At 36.6% G+C, this 19918-nt stretch overlaps 1 protein-coding gene across 8 annotated transcripts in view; it reads left to right on the top strand.

Moving 5' to 3' along the window:
- The window catches only part of LOC141911423 (Na(+)/H(+) exchanger beta-like), a 60487-nt gene that overhangs the window by 33675 nt on the left and 6894 nt on the right, over window positions 1-19918 (top strand). For 4 of the 8 annotated variants that reach the window (XM_074802438.1, XM_074802437.1, XM_074802440.1 and 1 more), the window contains 18 exons: window positions 342-451; window positions 902-977; window positions 1067-1137; window positions 2746-2857; window positions 3446-3527; window positions 5363-5458; window positions 6377-6498; window positions 7369-7445; window positions 7963-8088; window positions 8798-8953; window positions 9293-9399; window positions 9520-9597; window positions 10495-10607; window positions 12001-12078; window positions 13130-13162; window positions 15105-15185; window positions 17204-17388; window positions 18524-18791. In XM_074802438.1, the coding sequence (XP_074658539.1) occupies window positions 342-451; window positions 902-977; window positions 1067-1137; window positions 2746-2857; window positions 3446-3527; window positions 5363-5458; window positions 6377-6498; window positions 7369-7445; window positions 7963-8088; window positions 8798-8953; window positions 9293-9399; window positions 9520-9597; window positions 10495-10607; window positions 12001-12078; window positions 13130-13162; window positions 15105-15185; window positions 17204-17388; window positions 18524-18791 (1971 nt within the window). Of the gene's footprint in view, window positions 1-341; window positions 452-901; window positions 978-1066; window positions 1138-2745; window positions 2858-3445; window positions 3528-5362; window positions 5459-6376; window positions 6499-7368; window positions 7446-7962; window positions 8089-8797; window positions 8954-9292; window positions 9400-9519; window positions 9598-10494; window positions 10608-11393; window positions 11409-12000; window positions 12079-13129; window positions 13163-15104; window positions 15186-17203; window positions 17389-18523; window positions 18792-19918 lie in introns of all 8 variants that reach the window. The other 4 variants (XM_074802441.1, XM_074802443.1, XM_074802442.1 and 1 more) reach the window with 4 other exon arrangements.

Raw genomic sequence — 19918 nt, forward strand, 5'->3', positions numbered from 1 at the left:
TCTCTGATGTGGGATTTTCAGAGTGTTTAATCAATGCTAATGGAGGACCTGTTTTTGATGTATTTGTTTAAAAAGAGTCCAAATGTTTCCTTGAACTACTGTCTTTGCTGTACTGTACAGTGTTCCAGAAGATGACTATAAGGATATAGTTAAAACGCCAAATAAATACTAGCTCAAAGAAATGACTATCAGGATATAGTTGAAATGTCCAATTGGATGATACCTCAAGGAAATATTTCCCAGACTATTTCTATACTTTAATGTGTGATTTTCAGAGTGTTAAATCAATGCTAATGGACGAACTGTTTTTGATGTATTTGCGATGATTTATTTATTTGAAGGTCCAATGTTGTACGGGTTGTCCTTAATCGGAGCTATGGGAGACATTGATATCTCATTAGTTAGCTGTTTATTGTTCAGTGCTTTCATCGTAGCTGTAGATCCAGTCGCTGTAAGTATATCACAGGATAGATGGACAAGGGGGGTTGTAAGAAAAGTGCGAAATCTTGAAATGTTTAAGTAATGAGTGATTATCTGAAAATCCTTGAAATGTTTAAGAAATGAGTGATTATTTTTTTTTCAAGGCTTGTATAAGTTATGAAATGTTCAGTTTTGTGTTTGAATCTATGAAAAGGGGAGGGCAGATCCCTAAGACCAGAGAGGGGAGTGTTAAGGAGGGGTCTCTTGCATCCCCCTGCATAGAGAGAGAGAGCAAGGATGTATAGAAATTCATTTGCTATAGACAAGTTTTGCGAAAAAATATAAACTCCTCAATCGATTTACTGGGGTAAAATAAACTGAATTAATGAAGATATTGTATCGATTTAGCGTGAAAGCTTTAGTGAAACTGGACCCAGATACAGGGATATTCTCTTTATTTTTGGAAGATTTTTATTTTCAGGTGATCGCTATATTCGAAGAGATAGGTGTAAACAACACGTTATATTTCCTCGTTTTTGGAGAATCTTTATTGAACGGTACGTCGCGTAGATATCACATTCCACTCTACATTCGAAATTCGAATATTTGTCGTCGGTTAAACCATCTTCATTGTTGCCTTTTGCAGACGCCGTAACTATAGTTATATATAATATGATGAAAACGTTCATTCAGATGGATGTAATACCCCCATTAGAGGTAAGACATAAAACCTTCACACTCCCCCTTCATAGGTAAGATATGACACCCCTGGGCCCTCCCCCATTAGAGGTAAAATAGTAACATAATTCCCGTTATGGTGACGCTATTTCCCCATGCAGGATTTCCCATTACTGTCTCTTAATGCCTATAATGGTGCTCGGGAAATGGGGATAAACGATTTTGTCCCATCACGGAAAACTCATAAATATTTATGACCATTAATTCTCGCAAGACAAAAATCAGGCAAGATTTTTGTTATATATTCACTCTGTCTCAAGAAATAGTGTTTATGTTAGAGCAAGTACGTAAGAGTTCGAGCAGGTGTCAAATACTGAGTAAGAGTTTGAGGAATACAGTAGGTCTGTCTCTTACTGTGGTAAAGTTGAGACCGGTAAAACTCTATCCCGAGTTGGTATCAAATACTGTGTACGAGTTTGTGAAATACAGTAGACTCTGTCTCTTACTGCGGTTAAGATGAAACCTCTAGTTGGTGTCAAATACTGAGTAAGGGTCATATAATCGCAAACTTAGGATGAAAAATTTATCGAAAAATGTTTTTATTCATTTCGAAAGTGTTGCCAGTTCATAAAATCGGTAAGATTTCAATTGTGTTATCCTTAGTTTCACTAAATTCACTGTTTTATTGTCGGAAAAAAACTTGCTCAAAATGAATTCGTCTCTCCACACATTATCGTTCTGCCGTCAAAATTGTCCGTCCGATAGAAGATATTGTTCTATGCAAAAACTCTAAATCAGTCGTCTCCTTGACAACACATGTATATCAGCTATGAATATTTAACCAATGATAGTTCTGAAATACTTGACTCGACGCCCGCCCGGGATCCAGTTTCACTGTTGTGAGTTCGAATGAACTTTTTATTTGGTAGATTTACAATGTGTATGAAAGGTTAAATCATAACTCACAATTGGGGAACTGGTTCCTGAATTACTAACTACCATCTTGAATTATACCCCTTGACTACTGCTGGCTTATAACCTGTCTCAAGGTCGTATGCAAATTGCGTCAGACAGGATTTGTTTTGAAAAGATTTTCAAAAGCTATGAAAAGTTTTTTTGAAATTTTGATTTTATCACAGTCAGTTTTAGATGACACTGGCCGCCAGTTGCACAGTCATAACTTCGGTCGAAAAGTGGTCATAAATCTTCAGACTGGTCTTAAGTTGTTAGATTGATTTTAAGAGTAAGATGGGCTTAGACTGGTCTTTAGTTGTTAGATTTGCTATAGGACTAAGGTTGTCTAAAACTGTGCAACTGGTGCCTGGGCCCAGTTTCGCAAACATGATTAGGATCGGTTTTAATTGTTTTGAAGTGATTGGCAATCAAGGCTTGTCATCAATCATAAGATCAACTGATTTTGTTTTGCGGAACTGGAGTAGAATTTCAGTAGAAAGTTTGATAATCAATCATAGGCACTCGATATACATGATAAAACACAGTATTTATGGTGCAGAACCTGATTCCACATTTGTGACTGACTAGAAATTAGTTCATTTCCAATTGAAAAATATGTCGAATTTTCTTATAGAAACGTGGAAATTATGAATTGATAAATTCTCATTTACTTTTCATTTGTTTGAATTTCAGATGTTTTTAGGTTTTGTATCATTTTTCACCGTGAGTTTAGGAGGTTTAGCTATCGGACTGATTATCGGATTTATGGCCTCGTTCATCTCCAAATATACCGCTGACGTCAGAGGTACGTATACGGTATATATCCTTATTTTAGTGAAAACGAAAAATTGGTCCGACGTTAGAATGTTAAGTGAATCTTACGTTTGATATTTGAAAAAAAGTCATCGCTATTTACCGTCTGTCTGGCCGTAATAATCAGCCTATAATGTGTTCAGTAAGGATTTTTAAGTATTAAACCTCCAAATCTAAAAAGATTGTATGCCTCCAGATATCATGCATACCTCTCTCTCACACTCCCCTTTCCCTCCCTTTCCCTCTCCCTCCCTCTCTCCCTCCCCCTCCCTCTCTCCTCTCTCCCTCCCCTTCCCTCCCCTCTTTCCTCTCTTTCTCTCCCCTCTCCCCACATGCTCATATTCAAGACTGTACTGAACTGATATAAATCTCCGTTTAGTTAACAAATAAAAACCCACAGTAGATTTGTAGAAACAGTTTATTTCCTAATGGTTTCGAGGTTAAAACTAAACCTAATCTTCAGAGGAACAAAAAATACAATAATGAAACCGTTAGGAAATAAACCATTTCTACAAATCTACTGAAGGTTTTTATTCATGCTTATATTCCATACTATGTTGTATATGAATTATGATTTTAGTTGTGGAGCCGCTGTTGATGTTTGTTTCCGCGTATTTGAGTTTTTTAATGGCCGAATTGTTCCATTTTTCTGGAATTATCAGGTAAGAAAAAGTCCATATTATTGATTGATTCGTAATTATTTCAATACTCGCAAGAGGCAGTTCACATCCCGGGATCCAGTTCCACAGCTGTGAGTTAACCCCTTTCTCTATGTTTACACCGCAGTGCTGTGTATTAATCCGTGATGCACCTGTCAAACATGGTTATATATTAACAGCTAACGATTCGCCGCACTGCGGTGCTGGGGTGGAATCTTTAAAAACAAATTTCATGTTATCTTCAGCACTTTCGGGTATTAATTACCATATAGTCAGCAATGAAGGGGTTAAGATTGATGAACTAATCTAAACTCAAGAGTTAGGCCTAACTCGCAACTCGCAACTGCAGAACCAGATCCAAGTCTCTATGCTACCTTGTTGCGCTAGACTAGTCTTAGATTTAAGACCACTTTTGGATTTAACTTGCAACTGTAGAACCAGATCTAAGTCTCTATGCTACCTTGTTGCGCTAGACTAGTCTTAGATTTAAGACGACTTTTGGATTTAACTCGTAACTGTAGAACCAGATCCAAGTCTCTATGCTACCTTGTTGCGCTAGACTAGTCTTAGATTTAAGACCACTTTTGGATTTAACTTGCAACTGTAGAACCAGATCCAAGTCTCTATGCTACCTTGTTGCGCTAGACTAGTCTTAGATTTAAGACCACTTTTGTATTTAACTTGCAAGTGTAGAACCAGATCCAAGTCTCTATGCTACCTTGTTGCGCTAGACTAGTCTTAGATTTAAGACCACTTTTGGATTTAACTTGCAACTGTAGAACCAGATCCAAGTCTCTATGCTACCTTGTTGCGCTAGTAACATTTTTGTCACAATCGACTTTGGATTAAGTAGTAATTTATCACTGCCATGATATTATATCCTGGATATATCCCCCGAATATGGTGGTAAATCCTAACCATATTACGACTGACAAATCTCTACACGTCACTTATACCTAATATACACTTCAATTATTGGACATTCAACTGAAGAACCTGTTGTTAGCGTTTCCCGGCTACTTCTCAGTTTCCTGGTTACTATCCATGCGCTAGAATGATTTATTCAGTGAGTGAAGTGGTTGTAACCAGTCCATAAAGGAATTAGCAATGTAGTAAAAATGAAGGGTGGGATAAGGCTTGGCTCTGTTGCATTCACTAAGCGCCGAGTGACAAGTGAGTTTGAGTCCTGCTGGCTGCTTAACAGTATGCGGTGGTCCCTTTATGTGGTTAAATGAATGAGCCAATAGGGTTTGTGATGCTACAAACAGTGTAAAGCAAATAAAGAGGACTTAATTGCATCTGCGCCGCTTACTGAAATGATCTGGACCCAGTTCCACAGTTTTGAGTAGAGTCCGATGCGCATGATACACGGGGAACAGATATATGTTTGGTCTCGGAAACATTGTTTCCCAAAACTGACCATGTTTCTCATAAAGGCACATGACACACAGAAACGCTCAATCGCCTGTTTCCATGTTTCTCTGCCCTGTGTGCGTTGAACTTTGTGATTTGACTCGGATCTAACTAATCGGAAAATGATCTGATTTTAACTCCTAACAGTCAAACTGGATCGTGAATGAAAGGTTCCAAGTTTCTGGTGAAAGTCAACTTTTAGAATTTTTTTACAGAAGATGTTTAGTCCTACCGGGTACATGATGACTGCCTCATGGTGAAATTCTTCATTTTAATGAGTAACTAAACTTTGATATGATGATGTGATAGGGGGATCTATTGAGCCGTATTATAAGGATTAAAAATCCCTCTAGCCAGTTCGAAGTCATGGGCTGATTTATGGATTATGTTTACATGAATTATATTTTGTTGCATGTTTGTTTCAGTATGATTGGATGTGGTCTCGTTCAGGCCCAATATGCATTCCACAATATTTCTCATAAATCCCACACGACCATCAAATACTTCATGAAGATGTTCAGGTCAGTACATTTGACAAAATTGATATCGTTTGTCCATATTGTAGTGGTCAGATTGTTGTGAAAATGTGGAAAAATCGTGAAAAATTTGACAAATCTATGAAAAAAATCATGAAAATGTGCAAAAAATTCATAAGAAGTGTCTGTTGAAATACTTTGATGCCCTTTTCATGCCATGAGCTCAAAATTTATGCACAAGCTGTTTAAGAAATTTCATTCAAATATGTCCAGATTGTGATCGTCAGTAACAGCTTATGTCATTGTAACTTGACGAAAAAAATATGAAAAATCTGGAAAAGTTATGTAAAAAAAATGTAAAAAAATTCCTGGTTTTTTATTATGAAAAAATGTGAAAAAAATCTGTAAGGATTTGAAAATATTAATATTCCAGCATTCATCATGCAATCTGACCCCTGGGCCCAGTTTCATAGACTGAGTATCAAAGTTATCCCTAGGGGTAAATCCTCAATTTGGGTGGTAACCACCATAGTCACAATGAGAAACCATGGTAATAACTGACATATTTCAAAATATTCCCAGGGATTATCTTTCTTCCACCTCTATGAAACCAAGCCCTGGGGCCGGTTGCATAGTCGTGGCTTAGACTTAAGACCTGTCTAAGACCAACTTGGTTCTATAGCCAATCTAATAACTTAAGACCAGTCTTAAGATTTAAGATCAATTTTGGACTTAAGTCACGACTGTGCAACTGGCCCCTGGTGTTTTGTAATTCGGATCGTTGACTATATTTGAATCGTACTACTATATGTGCACGTGTATATTTTTCAGCACAACATGCGAAGGGATCCCTAGGGATAACTTTGATACTCAGTCTATGAAACCGGGCCCTGGTGTTTTGTAATTCGGATCGTTGACTATATTTGAATCGTACTACTATACGTGCATGTGTATATTTTTCAGCACAACATGCGAAGCAGTGATATTTTTATACTTAGGTATTATGTTAGTTTCACCCAGTCATGAATGGCACACTGGCTTCATACTGTGGGCGAATGTTCTATGCTTGGTCGTACGATTTATCGGTAAGTTAATCCAGTCCCGCCAAGTCCATCAAATTTGTCTATAAACAAAAGATTGATGCATTCTAGTGCCGCAGTACACTTGATATTACCTTTTCAGTTTAGAAGTGTTTTACCTCTCAACTGCAATTAGTTACAGTGTAACCCTAGTGGGTCTTAAGAGATGGCCAGGGCCTTTTTATAGGTTGTTATGGCTCGCAACCTCACTAAGTTAGCAGAGTTTAGTCCATGTATGTGTCTCGACAGCCAACGCCAGAAGTGGTTTCGAACTAGGGACCTCTGGGTTCCCAGTCCTCCACTCAACCAACTGAGCTTACTACACAAGACGTGGCAAGTTGAAATCCTGCTACAAGTGACAAAGATTGTCACCATAGAACAGCTGGGGGTGTAGAGTTTGATTAGTCCCTGAGTGTGGAAATGACTATTGCCTTTTTGGAGATAAAAGTACCCTTTTAAGATTTGACAAGTTTATGTCCTGTTACAAGTGACAGAAATTGTCACCATACAACAGCATCGGTGTACAGTTTGATAAGCCCCACAGCGGGGAAAGTGACCTAGTATTGCCTTTATCTTAAATCAATTTAATCGAGTTAATAACCTGATTGTGAAACTGAGCCCTGGGTCCAGATTAACGAAAAAGTTTAACTAAAATTTTTGGTTTATCGGGTAGTTGTTATATTGGTCATTTCATGTTTTCAATGAAGAATGAAGAAAATAGTTCAAACTTTACTATATTTAGCTTAAACTTTTTCTTGTAACTGGACTCTGCAACATTAACATTTATGAGAAGATTTCTGGCATCTGCAGCTGAGTTTTACAAGTATGCACTGAATTTGTTTGACTTATTGATAATTTCTATTTTTTTTTTTCTAGTTGTGTTTTGTTTATCATTTCTGGCAAACAGAAACGCAAGAATGAGAAAAATAGATTGGACGGAACAATTTATTTTGGTAAGTGGCAACTCTGGAATATTTCGGCCCAGCAAAGAGACCCTGGCTTTCAAAATAACCATGGAAATTAGTGAAATAAAAAAAGAGTTTTAAATTCTTGGGAAAAGTTTCAACCTTAGACCTGACCCATGATATCTTCTGAAGACACATGACATTCGTTAATTCAATTGAGGCCGCTATTATGAAGATAAACTTAAGAGTGGTGATTTCAAAGCTGAAGATAGTTTTGAAAATTGCTCATAAAATTGAGTCAAAACGTTATTACTTACTACATTTACGCAGTTGCACAGATATTGATGAATTTAAATCTGGTGTGAAAACCTACCTTTTTAAACAACATTTTATTGAAATGTAATATGATAATGTGTATATTTTATGTAAACCGCTCTAAGACGCAGTGGAGAGCGGTATAGAAATAAATGTTATTATTATTATTATTATTATCATTATACCTACTCTCTTAGTATTTCTTCATAGTTTTTCTTCAACTGACCCGTGACACTCTATCTTTTTTCAGGCTTATGGCGGATTGAGGGGGGCTATCTCGTTTTCTCTGGCGATCATGTTGGACAGCAGCATTCTTCACAAACAGATGTTCAGTACATGTACGATAACTATAGTTCTTAGCACAGTTTTTATACAGGTAAGAAGAAACAAGAAAACTAAACATGGAAGTTTGTTGGACACCTTGAAAAATAACATTTATTTCTAAATGCCACTATTGATGACGTAGTGCACATTGACCTACACAGTATCCTTAAAAAGTGCATAGTGGTTATCAATGTACATGCATATAAACATTATTGGAACGATTGTGAAAATTTTGAGTCAAAAATTGCATTCTTGTGTTGTCGACCGGGTTACTGAGATCTGATTCCTTTTACTTTTCATATTATGATTTTATTTAGCGATATTGAACTCACAAGTGCCCCGCTTAAAATAGATTTTGATATTTTGAAATCAATTTACAGTAGTCGCAGTCTATGTAGTCTATATATATATATATATATATATATATATATATATATATATATATATATATATATATATATATATATATATATATATATATATATATATATATATATATATATATATATATATATATATATATATATATATATTATATATTATATATTATTATACTGACGTTTTAGGTAGATATCTATGTCAGATATCAATCTGCAGCCTGGATCCATCCTTTTTGATGTTACCAGATGGATTCTACTCGTCGTCAGAGATCTATTTAAAATAAATTTCAAATTTTGTTGTAATAAGTCTTCAATATTGGGGGTCCGATACCTTCCCACGATCCTTGCATCATCTTAAACATATGTAGATATATATTTCAGGGAATGACAATCAAACCGTTCGTGAATCTATTGAATATCACTCGACAACAGAAGAAAAAGTTGAGCATGGTTCAAGAAATTCACACGCACGTACAAGATCATATGATGGCCGGGGTAGAGGAGATCGTAGGTCACGTGGGCCACAACGCTATACGGGTAAGTTAATCTAACGGATCGAACAGCAGTTGTTACCTTGCGCACATTTTGGTTCTAACAAATGACTACTGGACCCTGTTCTATTTACTGGGTCTAAGAACAGTTTAAGCAAAGACCTGAAGTCATAATATAAAATCCCACCCCAAGGCTGAAAAATAAGAGTTCAAAATGTTTCCTTCGGCTAGTATTAGTTTACAACACCGACTCGCTGGTTCCCTTAGCCATGATTGAGCTGCTCTTGCTCATAGGCTCAGATCTAAGGCAAATTCATTTCTTGTGGTTAAAACTCCGTCCAAAATTCTCTTGAAATTTTTGTATCTGTTTTTCTCATGGTTACAGTCATATTTACGATGGATCAATGATAAATATTTGAAACCATTTTTACAACGGGAACCGTACACTAAAGCTGAACATATTATGCAAATGTTTGAGAAGATTTCGCTGAAGTAAGTAGAAAATGTGGCAGCATCTTAAGTGCCTTATGGTACAAATTAAGTCAAATTTCACAAAATTTTTCGCAAAGTTCTCTCAAATTTTTCTAAGAATGTACGTGCTTTTTTTTTCAGGCAACATTTTGCCAATCTGCCCGGATCACAAGCTCAGGAAATATTCAATAACAAGATTGGATCGCAACTTTCCATAACGTACGTCTCAATAGAAACAAACTGAGAATTCTGAACTGAATTTGAACCGAATTGATCCAATGAACTGATGATTTTTACCCAAATGAGAAAGGGTATAACAAACTCATGTATTTCCTGGCTGACTGGAAGTTGCATTGTAAAGAAGTTCCATTGTATGAACAGATTTACAGGTTACCTGAAGTTCGTTATAACGAGGTTCCGCTGTATATAGAACTATCAGTTATAATGAACAGATTTTCTGGTCTCCTGAAGTTTCTTGTAACGAGGTTCCGCTGTATATAGAACTATTAGTTATAACGAACAGATTTTCTGGTCTCCTGAAGTTCGTTGTAACGAGGTTCCGCTGTATATAGAACTATCAGTTATAGCGAACAGATTTTCTGGTCTCCTGAAGTTCGTTGTAACGAGGTTCCGCTGTATATAGAACAATCGGTTATAAAGAACAGATTTTCTGGTCTACTGAAGTTCGTTGTAACGAGGTTCCGCTGTATATAGAACTATCAGTTATAAAGAACAGATTTTCTGGTCTACTGAAGTTCGTTGTAACGAGGTTCCGCTGTATATAGAACTATCAGTTATAAAGAACAGATTTTCTGGTCTACTGAAGTTCGTTGTAACGAGGTTCTGCTGTATATAGAACTATTAGTTATAACGAACAGATTTCCTGTTTGCCCTACAGTTTGTTGTAACAAGGTTCCGCTGTATATAGAACTATCGGTTATAACGGACAGATTTTCTAGTTGCCCAGGATCCAGTTTCACAGTTATGAGTTAAGATATGACTCAGAGTTAACTCTAAACTCACCACTGTGGAATCAGAAGTTTTGATGAGGTTCCGCTCTATTTATCTAGAATTACTTTTCGATTTGATATTCATTCATTTTTTCCGTTATTTCAGTAAAGATGGCGAAGCGAATGGTTTCATGTCACATGACCTGAACCAAAGTAAACTACTCGACGAAGTGGCTCTCAGTAATCCTGAACTGAACGATAACCCGACCATCAGAAGACGTAAGTTACAATCGAACGATTCGATCTTTCAATCCTGGACGACGGGTTTCTGCTGCAAAAACTATGAAAAATTGCATGACTTGAATGTCCTTAAAAAGCTTCGCATGGATGGACACCATGATGATTTATTTACTACTAAAACAAGTCGAAAAATAATTCTAAAATGTTTTAAAAAGTTAAAACGAATATTACGAGGAAATTAGAGATAAAATGACAGCATGAAATGATCTTGTATTTTTTTGTATTCAGTGTCAAACAGTTCTATAAATGATGGTATGATATATTGTTTTATGGTGTTCTAACTATTGTTTGTTCGTTACATGCACTGAACCATGAAGGCAAAACTGACCCTGTCTTCTGGTAAACCTTACAAAAAATACATTTCTGCTTACGTAAACTTATTACCTTCTTGCTTGAAGGTAATTAGGTTGCTACAGTTCATGTATTTTTGGTAGGGACGCCCTATCTTAAGGCTGAAACCCTGACATTCAGATCGAACCTGCCCTTTTTCAAGCCCCTCAAACTCTAGCAATGGTTCAATGCATTCTTTCACTCAATGTGTTCCAAACAGAAAATTCTTCACAAGCCAAGACTAATCTATCAAGTCAGATCTGGCTGATCTAGTGTCTTGATGTGTACATTCTCATTATCTGTTTTCTAAATTTTTTCTTAACTATCTTATTGTTTTATTACAATTGAAAACTCTCTTTTTATCAGTCATAAATTCTTTACGTATTGTTAATCTTTTATGTTGATGTTCTGGTTGTGATCTGCTGCTATAAACAGACTCAATGAAATATGGTATTGTTACGTGTTTAACATTCAAAATATTGGTGGAATCAGGTTTTTGAGGTGTTGGTTTTGATGAAAAGGGAAAACAGGCTTAAAGCGTTTGTGTCATACCTTGTGTAGTCTCAGGTTAGGTCCTGGGCTCGGTTTCGGACTTAGTTGTGATGAAGCCTAGGCGAAACTCATTTTGATTTGAAAAAACCCAGTTTTGGTTCGGTCACGGGTTCAACCTAACATTAAGATTAAAAAACTGTTTTGAAAAATATCAGGATTAGACCCCTGCTTGGACATAGTTGAGACTATTGGCAATCTTGATGAATATCATTAAGATAAACCAAAAATATCAACTTAAACAACTGTTATTGTCTGGGGCAGAATCTTTCCACCCATCTTTTTCATTGAGTTCATTTTCAAATAAACTCTGAAAATGGTTGGAAGTAACAGTTGTTTGAATTGGTATCGTGGGTTTCTCACTGATATTAAACCCCTACCTTTGATGTGTAATGAAAACACTCAGTTCGCCGTCTTTACCGAAGTAAATATTCCAAAAACCTAAAGAATTTTTAATATTCATAAAATCTCTTGTTTTAAATTGTTGCATTAGTTGTAAGAGGTGAAGAAATAAACGAAGCAGATCTTAAAATGGCGGATGTCGCCTCGAAAGTTGTCTCAAATCTACGCCGTAAGTCAACTATAGAGGACGTTTTAATAACAGTTTCCTATAGTAATAATAGTTTGAAAATTCCAACATAGAGGGAGTTAATAACAATTTTAACGCATATCACTGGTATAAAATGCATCATCATCGTAAAAATTTAACTTTCTTATACATGTATAATCCCATAAAGTTATATTACTTTCCTTAACGATACGTTTTATATCATTCCAGAATTGCGCAATCATAAATCTTACATCTTTAATCGTTATATTTCTAATCTTAACTACGTATTTTTTACCTCTATTTTTTGCATGTTCCACCCCCCCCTCAATATATTGTGAAGTCTAACTGTGCTTGTCTTTTCTTATTTTGTCGCCGTTTCGTTAAACATATCTAAAAGTGTAACAAATAATAATACTTTAACGTTTAGTTCTAATTTATAAATTCTTGGTATTCACCAAGTTGTTTGAAAAACTTACTGGTGACTGGTTAAATTGTTTTAAAACCCTAGAAAGGTGAAATCTTCAGGCTGAATGAACTGTTTTGTGACGTCCAAACCCTGCTCAAATTCTGCATGAATTTAGTTTAATTGTTTAAAGCTTCTTAAGCTTGGGATTTTTTGCTCCTGAGTTAGACACGTTTCCCCTGGACCGAGTTCCGCGGTTCTGAGCTAGAATCAATTCATTTTCATTAACATAGAGATTCAAATTTGATACAGAACTGTGGAACTAGCTAGCCAGGAGAGTGATGCATTCTTTACTTCTAAGTCAGAGTTTGGAATGAAAAAAGTCTGCTCCAAATACAAAGTGAATCTTCTGTGCCCAAGGTTCAGTTTCATCAGAAAGTTTAAGCCTAAAACGGCCAGATTTTAGTAGGTATAGATACTCAGAAAATATCAGGTACCTGCAATCAATAGCAACTAAACCAAATAATTTGTGACAAATGTCTGATGAAACTGAGCCGAGATGCATCATTCTCCTCCAGGGGGCGTTGAATGTTTTCATTTGTTTGTTTGTTTGTTTGTTTTGTTTGTATTTTCATCTCTTTTTTCTATTTTTATGTTTTTTACTCACAGTTCGTAAACAAAACTTAGACAGAACACGTCACTGTAAGTAAACACCAGTAATCACTAATAATATACCTACACACCATCACTGTTCCAACCCCTGGCATGTGAGGGCTCATCAACAGGGGCCAGTTGTTCAAATAGGTTAGAGTTTAGCTTAGCTTAAAAACTCTTATTATTATTATTATTATTATTATTATTATTATTATTATTATTATTATTATTACTATTATTATTATTATTATTATTATTATTATTATTATTAATACTAAATTGATTAGTAATGTCTGTATATATTTATTTGCGCACACCTATACACTGTGTTTCATCAACCAGTTGATGTTGACAGATATCGGAAGAAGAAGAAGAAGAGTTAAACAGTGGATAGGTGTCAAAGTGACAAGTAAAAGTTCATTGTTACTATGGTATTTATCCACCGGTTATCTTTACCCAACTTTTGAGCAACTGGCCCCAGAGCTCTGACTGTCTGAATAAATTATCCCTAGGTGTTGAATGAAAATGATGTAAAATCCTAATATGCCTCGAGATCCATTCCATAGGTTGTGAGTTAGACCTTAACTCCGATCTCCTAGATCAAGTTCCACAGTTGTGAGATCCATAACTCTGATGAACTCTGGATCCAGTTCCACAGTTGCGAGTTAGACTCAACGCTTGAGTAAAGATTAGCCCACCTTCATTTGCTTTGACTCCGAGAGTCATGTTAAACCCTGAACTGTGGAACTGGGTCCTGGGATCCCTTTTTATTCTTAAAAATGAATCAGGAAATCAAGATTGATTACATAAGCTCGTATCCGAGTTTTACAACTGCAGGTACTGTATAAACAATATTCTATTAGGGCAGTGTCTATCATGTTATTTTATATATATCATAGACACTGGATTAACAACAGATTATCGTTTTCACAGTACCTTCACAACTCTGATACAAGTGCCTGTGGTTTTCATCTATCGATAGAAAAGAGCCACTTTTTGTAGTATCATAATACCAATAAGCTGTTAAACATATGATGTTGACACCTCAGGGTTCACGCTAAAAATCTTTAATTCGATATGACAAATTCCGATGATGTTTTTAATTGATTGTGATTACAGCTTTTGCTACAATTCGAGAATATCGTCGTAGTTTTGATGTTGTAGATGAATGTGGTATAAGTTTAGACCCGTTAAACTCTGCAGTCCTCCTGGACTCATCTGTGCCTCAAAAATATACTCCGAAACTACATAAAAATGATAACATTCTCAATGTCTTATAGCAGAGCTGCCTGAAACACCTGTCTTATCTCAGGGCAAACTGATTAAAGATTACCTGATAAATATTGTGGAGGTATTGAAATTACCTCCATCAAATTTTAAAGGTATGATGACCTCTTTCAAAATCATTGAGGTTGCACATTGATGAAATACTTTGAGTCCGTAATGACAATATAGAACACCTGAAAAATAAAGTCCAAAAACTTTTTAACGGCTGGTTTAGTGGTTTATTCAATATTTCTATAGTCTAATAGATCTTTCTCAAGAATTCTTGAAGATGACTATCGGATAAGTCGAAACATTGAATAAACCACTAGCCCTTAAGAAAGTCATTTCGACTATTATCATTGAGGTCATTGACCGATGGACGAAATCATTGTTACCTCTTAAAATGAAATCTTGGAGGTAAAAACCTCTGGTAATTCACTATCATCATCATCATAGATTATCTAAACGTTGCACTATTTTTATGCTTTCATCTATTTTATATATATCGAGATTTTCTCCGATATTTTAAAGCTATTGCTCTTGAGATATCACTATCATTCGAACAACGAGAAATCATTATATCAAATCAAACCGACCTTGAAAACAACGACGGTAAAAAATGGACAACTTTTTTTTTCAAATTTCAGTTATTTTTATATCAAACAAATTATTTTGTTTTCGTTTTTGTTTTGTTTTCGCACCACAATGTTGTTGTTAAACACAGTATCGAAAGCTTTGAGTCAACGCATCGAAGAAATGCCCGTTCATCCGGAATTGCTGGACAATAAACGCGTTCAGCAGTCTTGTGAGTTAACATGGCGACGGACAACAATATCTAGACGCATATCTATTAGTTGATATATAAACGTCAATAGAAGCTTTGATATTTCACATTTTACACATTTTACAAAGTAACAAGTTGAAACTAATGTCAGTGCTGGGTCCACATAATTTTGGAAACAGAAAAAACTTTTCGTTTCGAAACTGCAGTCTAACTCGCCAAGTCATAGTTTCGATAATCATTTAATCCAAACAACAAATCTGACTTAGTGAATTGAATTAGAAATACAAATAAGGACTCGAAATAGCGTCAGTACTGTGACGACTTCTCCAAATGGAAACTTAACTGAGTTTGACTGTAGTTATAACTATGGTGTCTTCGTTGCTGTCTAAGTAACAATATTTACTCGTTGTTGCTATGGTATTTAGCTGAACACCTGGGCCCGGTTTCATAGACTGAGTATCAAAGTTATCCCTAGGGGTAAATCCTCAATTTGACAACCACCATAGTAACAATGAGAAACCATGGTTATAACTGATAATTTCAAAATGCTCCCAGGGACAATCTTTCTTCCACATCTATGAAACCCAGCCCTGAACTTCATAGATTTGAATCAAATCTATAATCAAATTCGGTCTGAAGAATTTAGAAATGATCCCTGCTGATTGTTAGTTTCAACTCGATAGAAGCTTTCGCTTATCACTTCATTGTTTGTTGCACCAAATTCACATCTTTGTCGGTGCCACAGGTAATTCAGAATTTGTGGTGAAGAGGTTTGTGTTAACGAACAATGAAATACAAGTATTAAACTACTGTCTGTCACACCTGCTCTCCATGCGACGTTTTTGTCCGTAATTTCGTTTATAATCGGTTTATCTACCTTTATTATGCATCAATTCATTAACGAAATTACAGACCAAGACATCACGGAGAGCATGTGTGACGGACAGTAGGAACATTCACATTTTGATAAAGTTGGAGATAGATTTACATAATATCTGCTGCCACTCTCTTTCACTTTGATCTTGACTTTCTGCTCACACATCTGTCCATACTCTTCTTTAACATTTCTCTTTCACGATAAAAAAAAACTTTAAAAAATTGTAATCCTAGCGTCGAATTACTACTGAAATTCGTATTGATTAGAAACTTTCGCTTTAGAGAATCTAACACTTTACTGTATATGCATAAGTCAGAGCTTTTGTAGTACGTCTGGCCATAGACAAATGAAATTTTAGAGTCCATTTTAACTCTGTCGAGGCTCTTGTTTCACAGTGTTCTCAGAAAAGTTGAGTCCTTTTGAGTTAAATTTGAGTTGATTTCCAACGTATTGTTTACCAAAGTCAAGTCGTAACCAATTCCTGTGGACTTCATACCAGTGCTCAGTCGCATAGCCAGGGCTTAGATTTGAAACTTAGTTCTATAGCCAATCTAACAATCAAGACCAAACTTCAGATTTAAGACCACATTTAGACCTAAGTCTCGACTATGTAAACAGGGTCTTAAGCTCAGTTGCACAGTCATGGCTTATCTTTAAGACCAGTCCGCAGAGCATCTTAGTTCTATAGCCTATCTCAGACCATTCTATAAGACCAGTCTATAAATTTAAGACCACTTATGGACTCATGTCTTGACAATGCAACTGAGCCCAAAGTTTTGATTTTAGATAAAAAAGATCTCATTGAATCACGAGCGCTCATAAGCTGACTTATATATATACCCTTGTATATGTATATGTGTGTGTGTCTATTGTGAAATCATTTGTGAACGATTCCAATGTTATTTGTTCGTCATTTCAAATATGCGATTAAAAAACAATATTTTGCGATATGAATGCCATTTTCAAATAGGTCGAACGATTGAAATGCTTGTATACTTTTTTATATGCCGTTATCTTATCGGTTCAATGTTTATTCTGCGCTGATAAAACAATGTAATTTCATAACCGACACAAAGTCAATTCCATGAGGCGCACATCAAATCGCATATTGAAAAACAATTCACTGACAAAATGTTCATGATTTTTCATCCTAATACTTCAGTGTCGCTGATGGGCCCTCCGAAACCCGGAGCCGACCAGCCGGGCAGCCCGGCTCGACCGGTGACGATGCCCCCTAGTGGCGAAGACGAGAAACCGAAAGTTCGATTCTTGCGAGGGCGACGTTCGAAATCGACGACCGAACAGCCCGGAGATCTGAAGAAAATACTCTCCTGGCGACCGGAACTGGTAAGTATCCACTACTGCGCGTGTACCAGTAAGTACTTCTTTCCTTCCTACAGGTGCAAGAGAGGATCGAGCAAAACCAATGTAACGACCAATAAACCAGGGGCCAGTTGCTCAAAAACTGGTCAGAGTTAACTAATACTGGGGACAGTTGCTCAAAAAATGGTTAGAGTTAACTAATACTGGGGCCAGTTGCTCAAAAAATGGTCAGAGTTAACTAATACTGGGGACAGTTGCTCAAAAAATGGTTAGAGTTAACTAATACTGGGGCCAGTTGCTCAAAAACTGGTCAGAGTTAACTAATACTGGGGCCAGTTGCTCAAAAAATGGTTAGAGTTAACTAATACTGGGGCCAGTTGCTCAAAAAATGGTTAGAGTTAACTAATACTGGGGCCAGTTGCTCAAAAAATGGTTAGAGTTAACTAATACTGGGGCCAGTTGCTCAAAAAATGGTTAGAGTTAACTAATACTGGGGCCAGTTGCTCAAAAACTGGTCAGAGTTAACTAATACTGGGGCCAGTTGCTCAAAAAATGGTTAGAGTTAACTAATACTGGGGCCAGTTGCTCAAAAAATGGTTAGAGTTAACTAATACTGGGGCCAGTTGCTCAAAAAATGGTTAGAGTTAACTAATACTGGGGCCAGTTGCTCAAAAAATGGTTAGAGTTAACTAATACTGGGGCCAGTTGCTCAAAAAATGGTTAGAGTTAACTAATACTGGGGCCAGTTGCTCAAAAAATGGTTAGAGTTAACTAATACTGGGGCCAGTTGCTCAAAAAATGGTTAGAGTTAACTAATACTGGGGCCAGTTGCTCAAAAAATGGTTAGAGTTAACTAATACTGGGGCCAGTTGCTCAAAAGTTGGTTAAGAGTTAACCAGTGGATAGTTGACATAGAGACAATTAAAAATTTATTGTTACTATGGTATTTATCAGCTGGTTATCTTTCACCAACTTTTGAGCAACTGGCTCCAGGATACAAACTCATGAACCCTGGATTGATGGACACTTTTGTTGAACACTCTGGGGAATAATATTTTGTTGTCAACAGGGAACTGCTGCCAGGGTTAAATACTTGGCGTTATGCCATTTCCTAGTGTTCATGGTAACTTAACAGACGTGTAATTGTTGTAATTTGTAGGAAATTCACAAGAAATGCGACAAGAGTTTGAAATACGACGATGACACGGATTTACTACATCAACTTCATCACAAACAGTTACTAACGCGCAGAATGAGCACCAGACGCGCTCTGTCGCCTAGCAGCAGCGCGTTGAGCTCGCCGGCGACGTCGCCGCGGCACCAGGGCGCCGAGCAACCGATACCGCTGGATCCGATCAGCGAATCGAGCGAGGACGAGGCGGATCCTGCCGCCGTCACGACCAAAGACTCGTCACGGAAACGAAAACGTAAACGTCCCCCTTTACAGAAATCCTATACAGTCGAGGGTCGCGTCGATGATCCCGGTGCCCGTAGGTTACTAAGCGATACCTCGGATAAAATATCAGAGGAAGAGGAAGATTCAAGGGTTTAGAATCGTTAGAATTTAGTTTGGTTATAGCAAGCGCTGATCCAACAGTGGACAAGTAGAACAAACACTGTTAAACAGTGACTGTTCTACTTGGAAATGCTGTAGATTGCATCAAACTAATCCAAGAATTTTCGAAGGCAATACCTTGATTGGTATCTTGTCCTTGTATATGCCTTTTCAAACTTTTTACTGCCTTAATGCCGTATAGCTGTATATGAAATCTTATAAACCTCTCTTGCATAATTGGTAGGGCGAAGAAAAGGTTTACTACCTTAGAAATCAAACCCATCCATGATTTTTCAAAGGTGACGCCTTAGTTGCAAAGATGCCTCCAAATATGCCTTTTCAATGATTAAAAATGTCCTTGAAATGTGTCAAATAGGCCTCTGAATTAGTAGTTAATTGATTAAACCAATTTAGAAATGATAAGTTATTTTGAATTCCTAGAAACTTAACCGGGTTATTTACCTAGAATTGAAATTATATTAGTTATTTTGGGTTATTTTCCTAGAAACCACTGACGAGTCTGAGCTTTGATACGGAACTAAAGAACAAACGTGGAATCGACTCCACAGGGAATCTGACTCTCTGAACAACCGTGCAACAGGTTCCAGATATTCATAATCATAAAATACTTAACTCAAAATATATTTAAAAAAGAAATAATCAAACTAACAATTAGATTTGAAATAGAATTAATTGTGGCCAGTTTTTCTCTGAACTCTTGAGTGGAGGGTTGATGTACACTTTACTCTTGAGAGGGGAAGGGTAAACTTAACTCTTGAGAGGGGCTTGATGTACACTGGACTCTTGAGAGGGGAAGGGTAAACTTAACTCTTGAGAGGGGCTTGATGTACACTGTACTCTTGGGAGGGGAGGTTTAGACTTGACTCTGAGAGGGGGGGTTGATGTACTCTGGACTCTTTAGAGGGGAGGTTTAGACTTAACTCTTGAGAGGGGCTTGATGTACACTGTACTCTTGGGAGGGGAGGTTTAGACTTGACT

The sequence above is a fragment of the Tubulanus polymorphus genome, chromosome 9, assembly GCF_964204645.1.
Source record: "Tubulanus polymorphus chromosome 9, tnTubPoly1.2, whole genome shotgun sequence".
NCBI classification, from domain to species: Eukaryota; Metazoa; Nemertea; class Palaeonemertea; order Tubulaniformes; family Tubulanidae; genus Tubulanus; species Tubulanus polymorphus.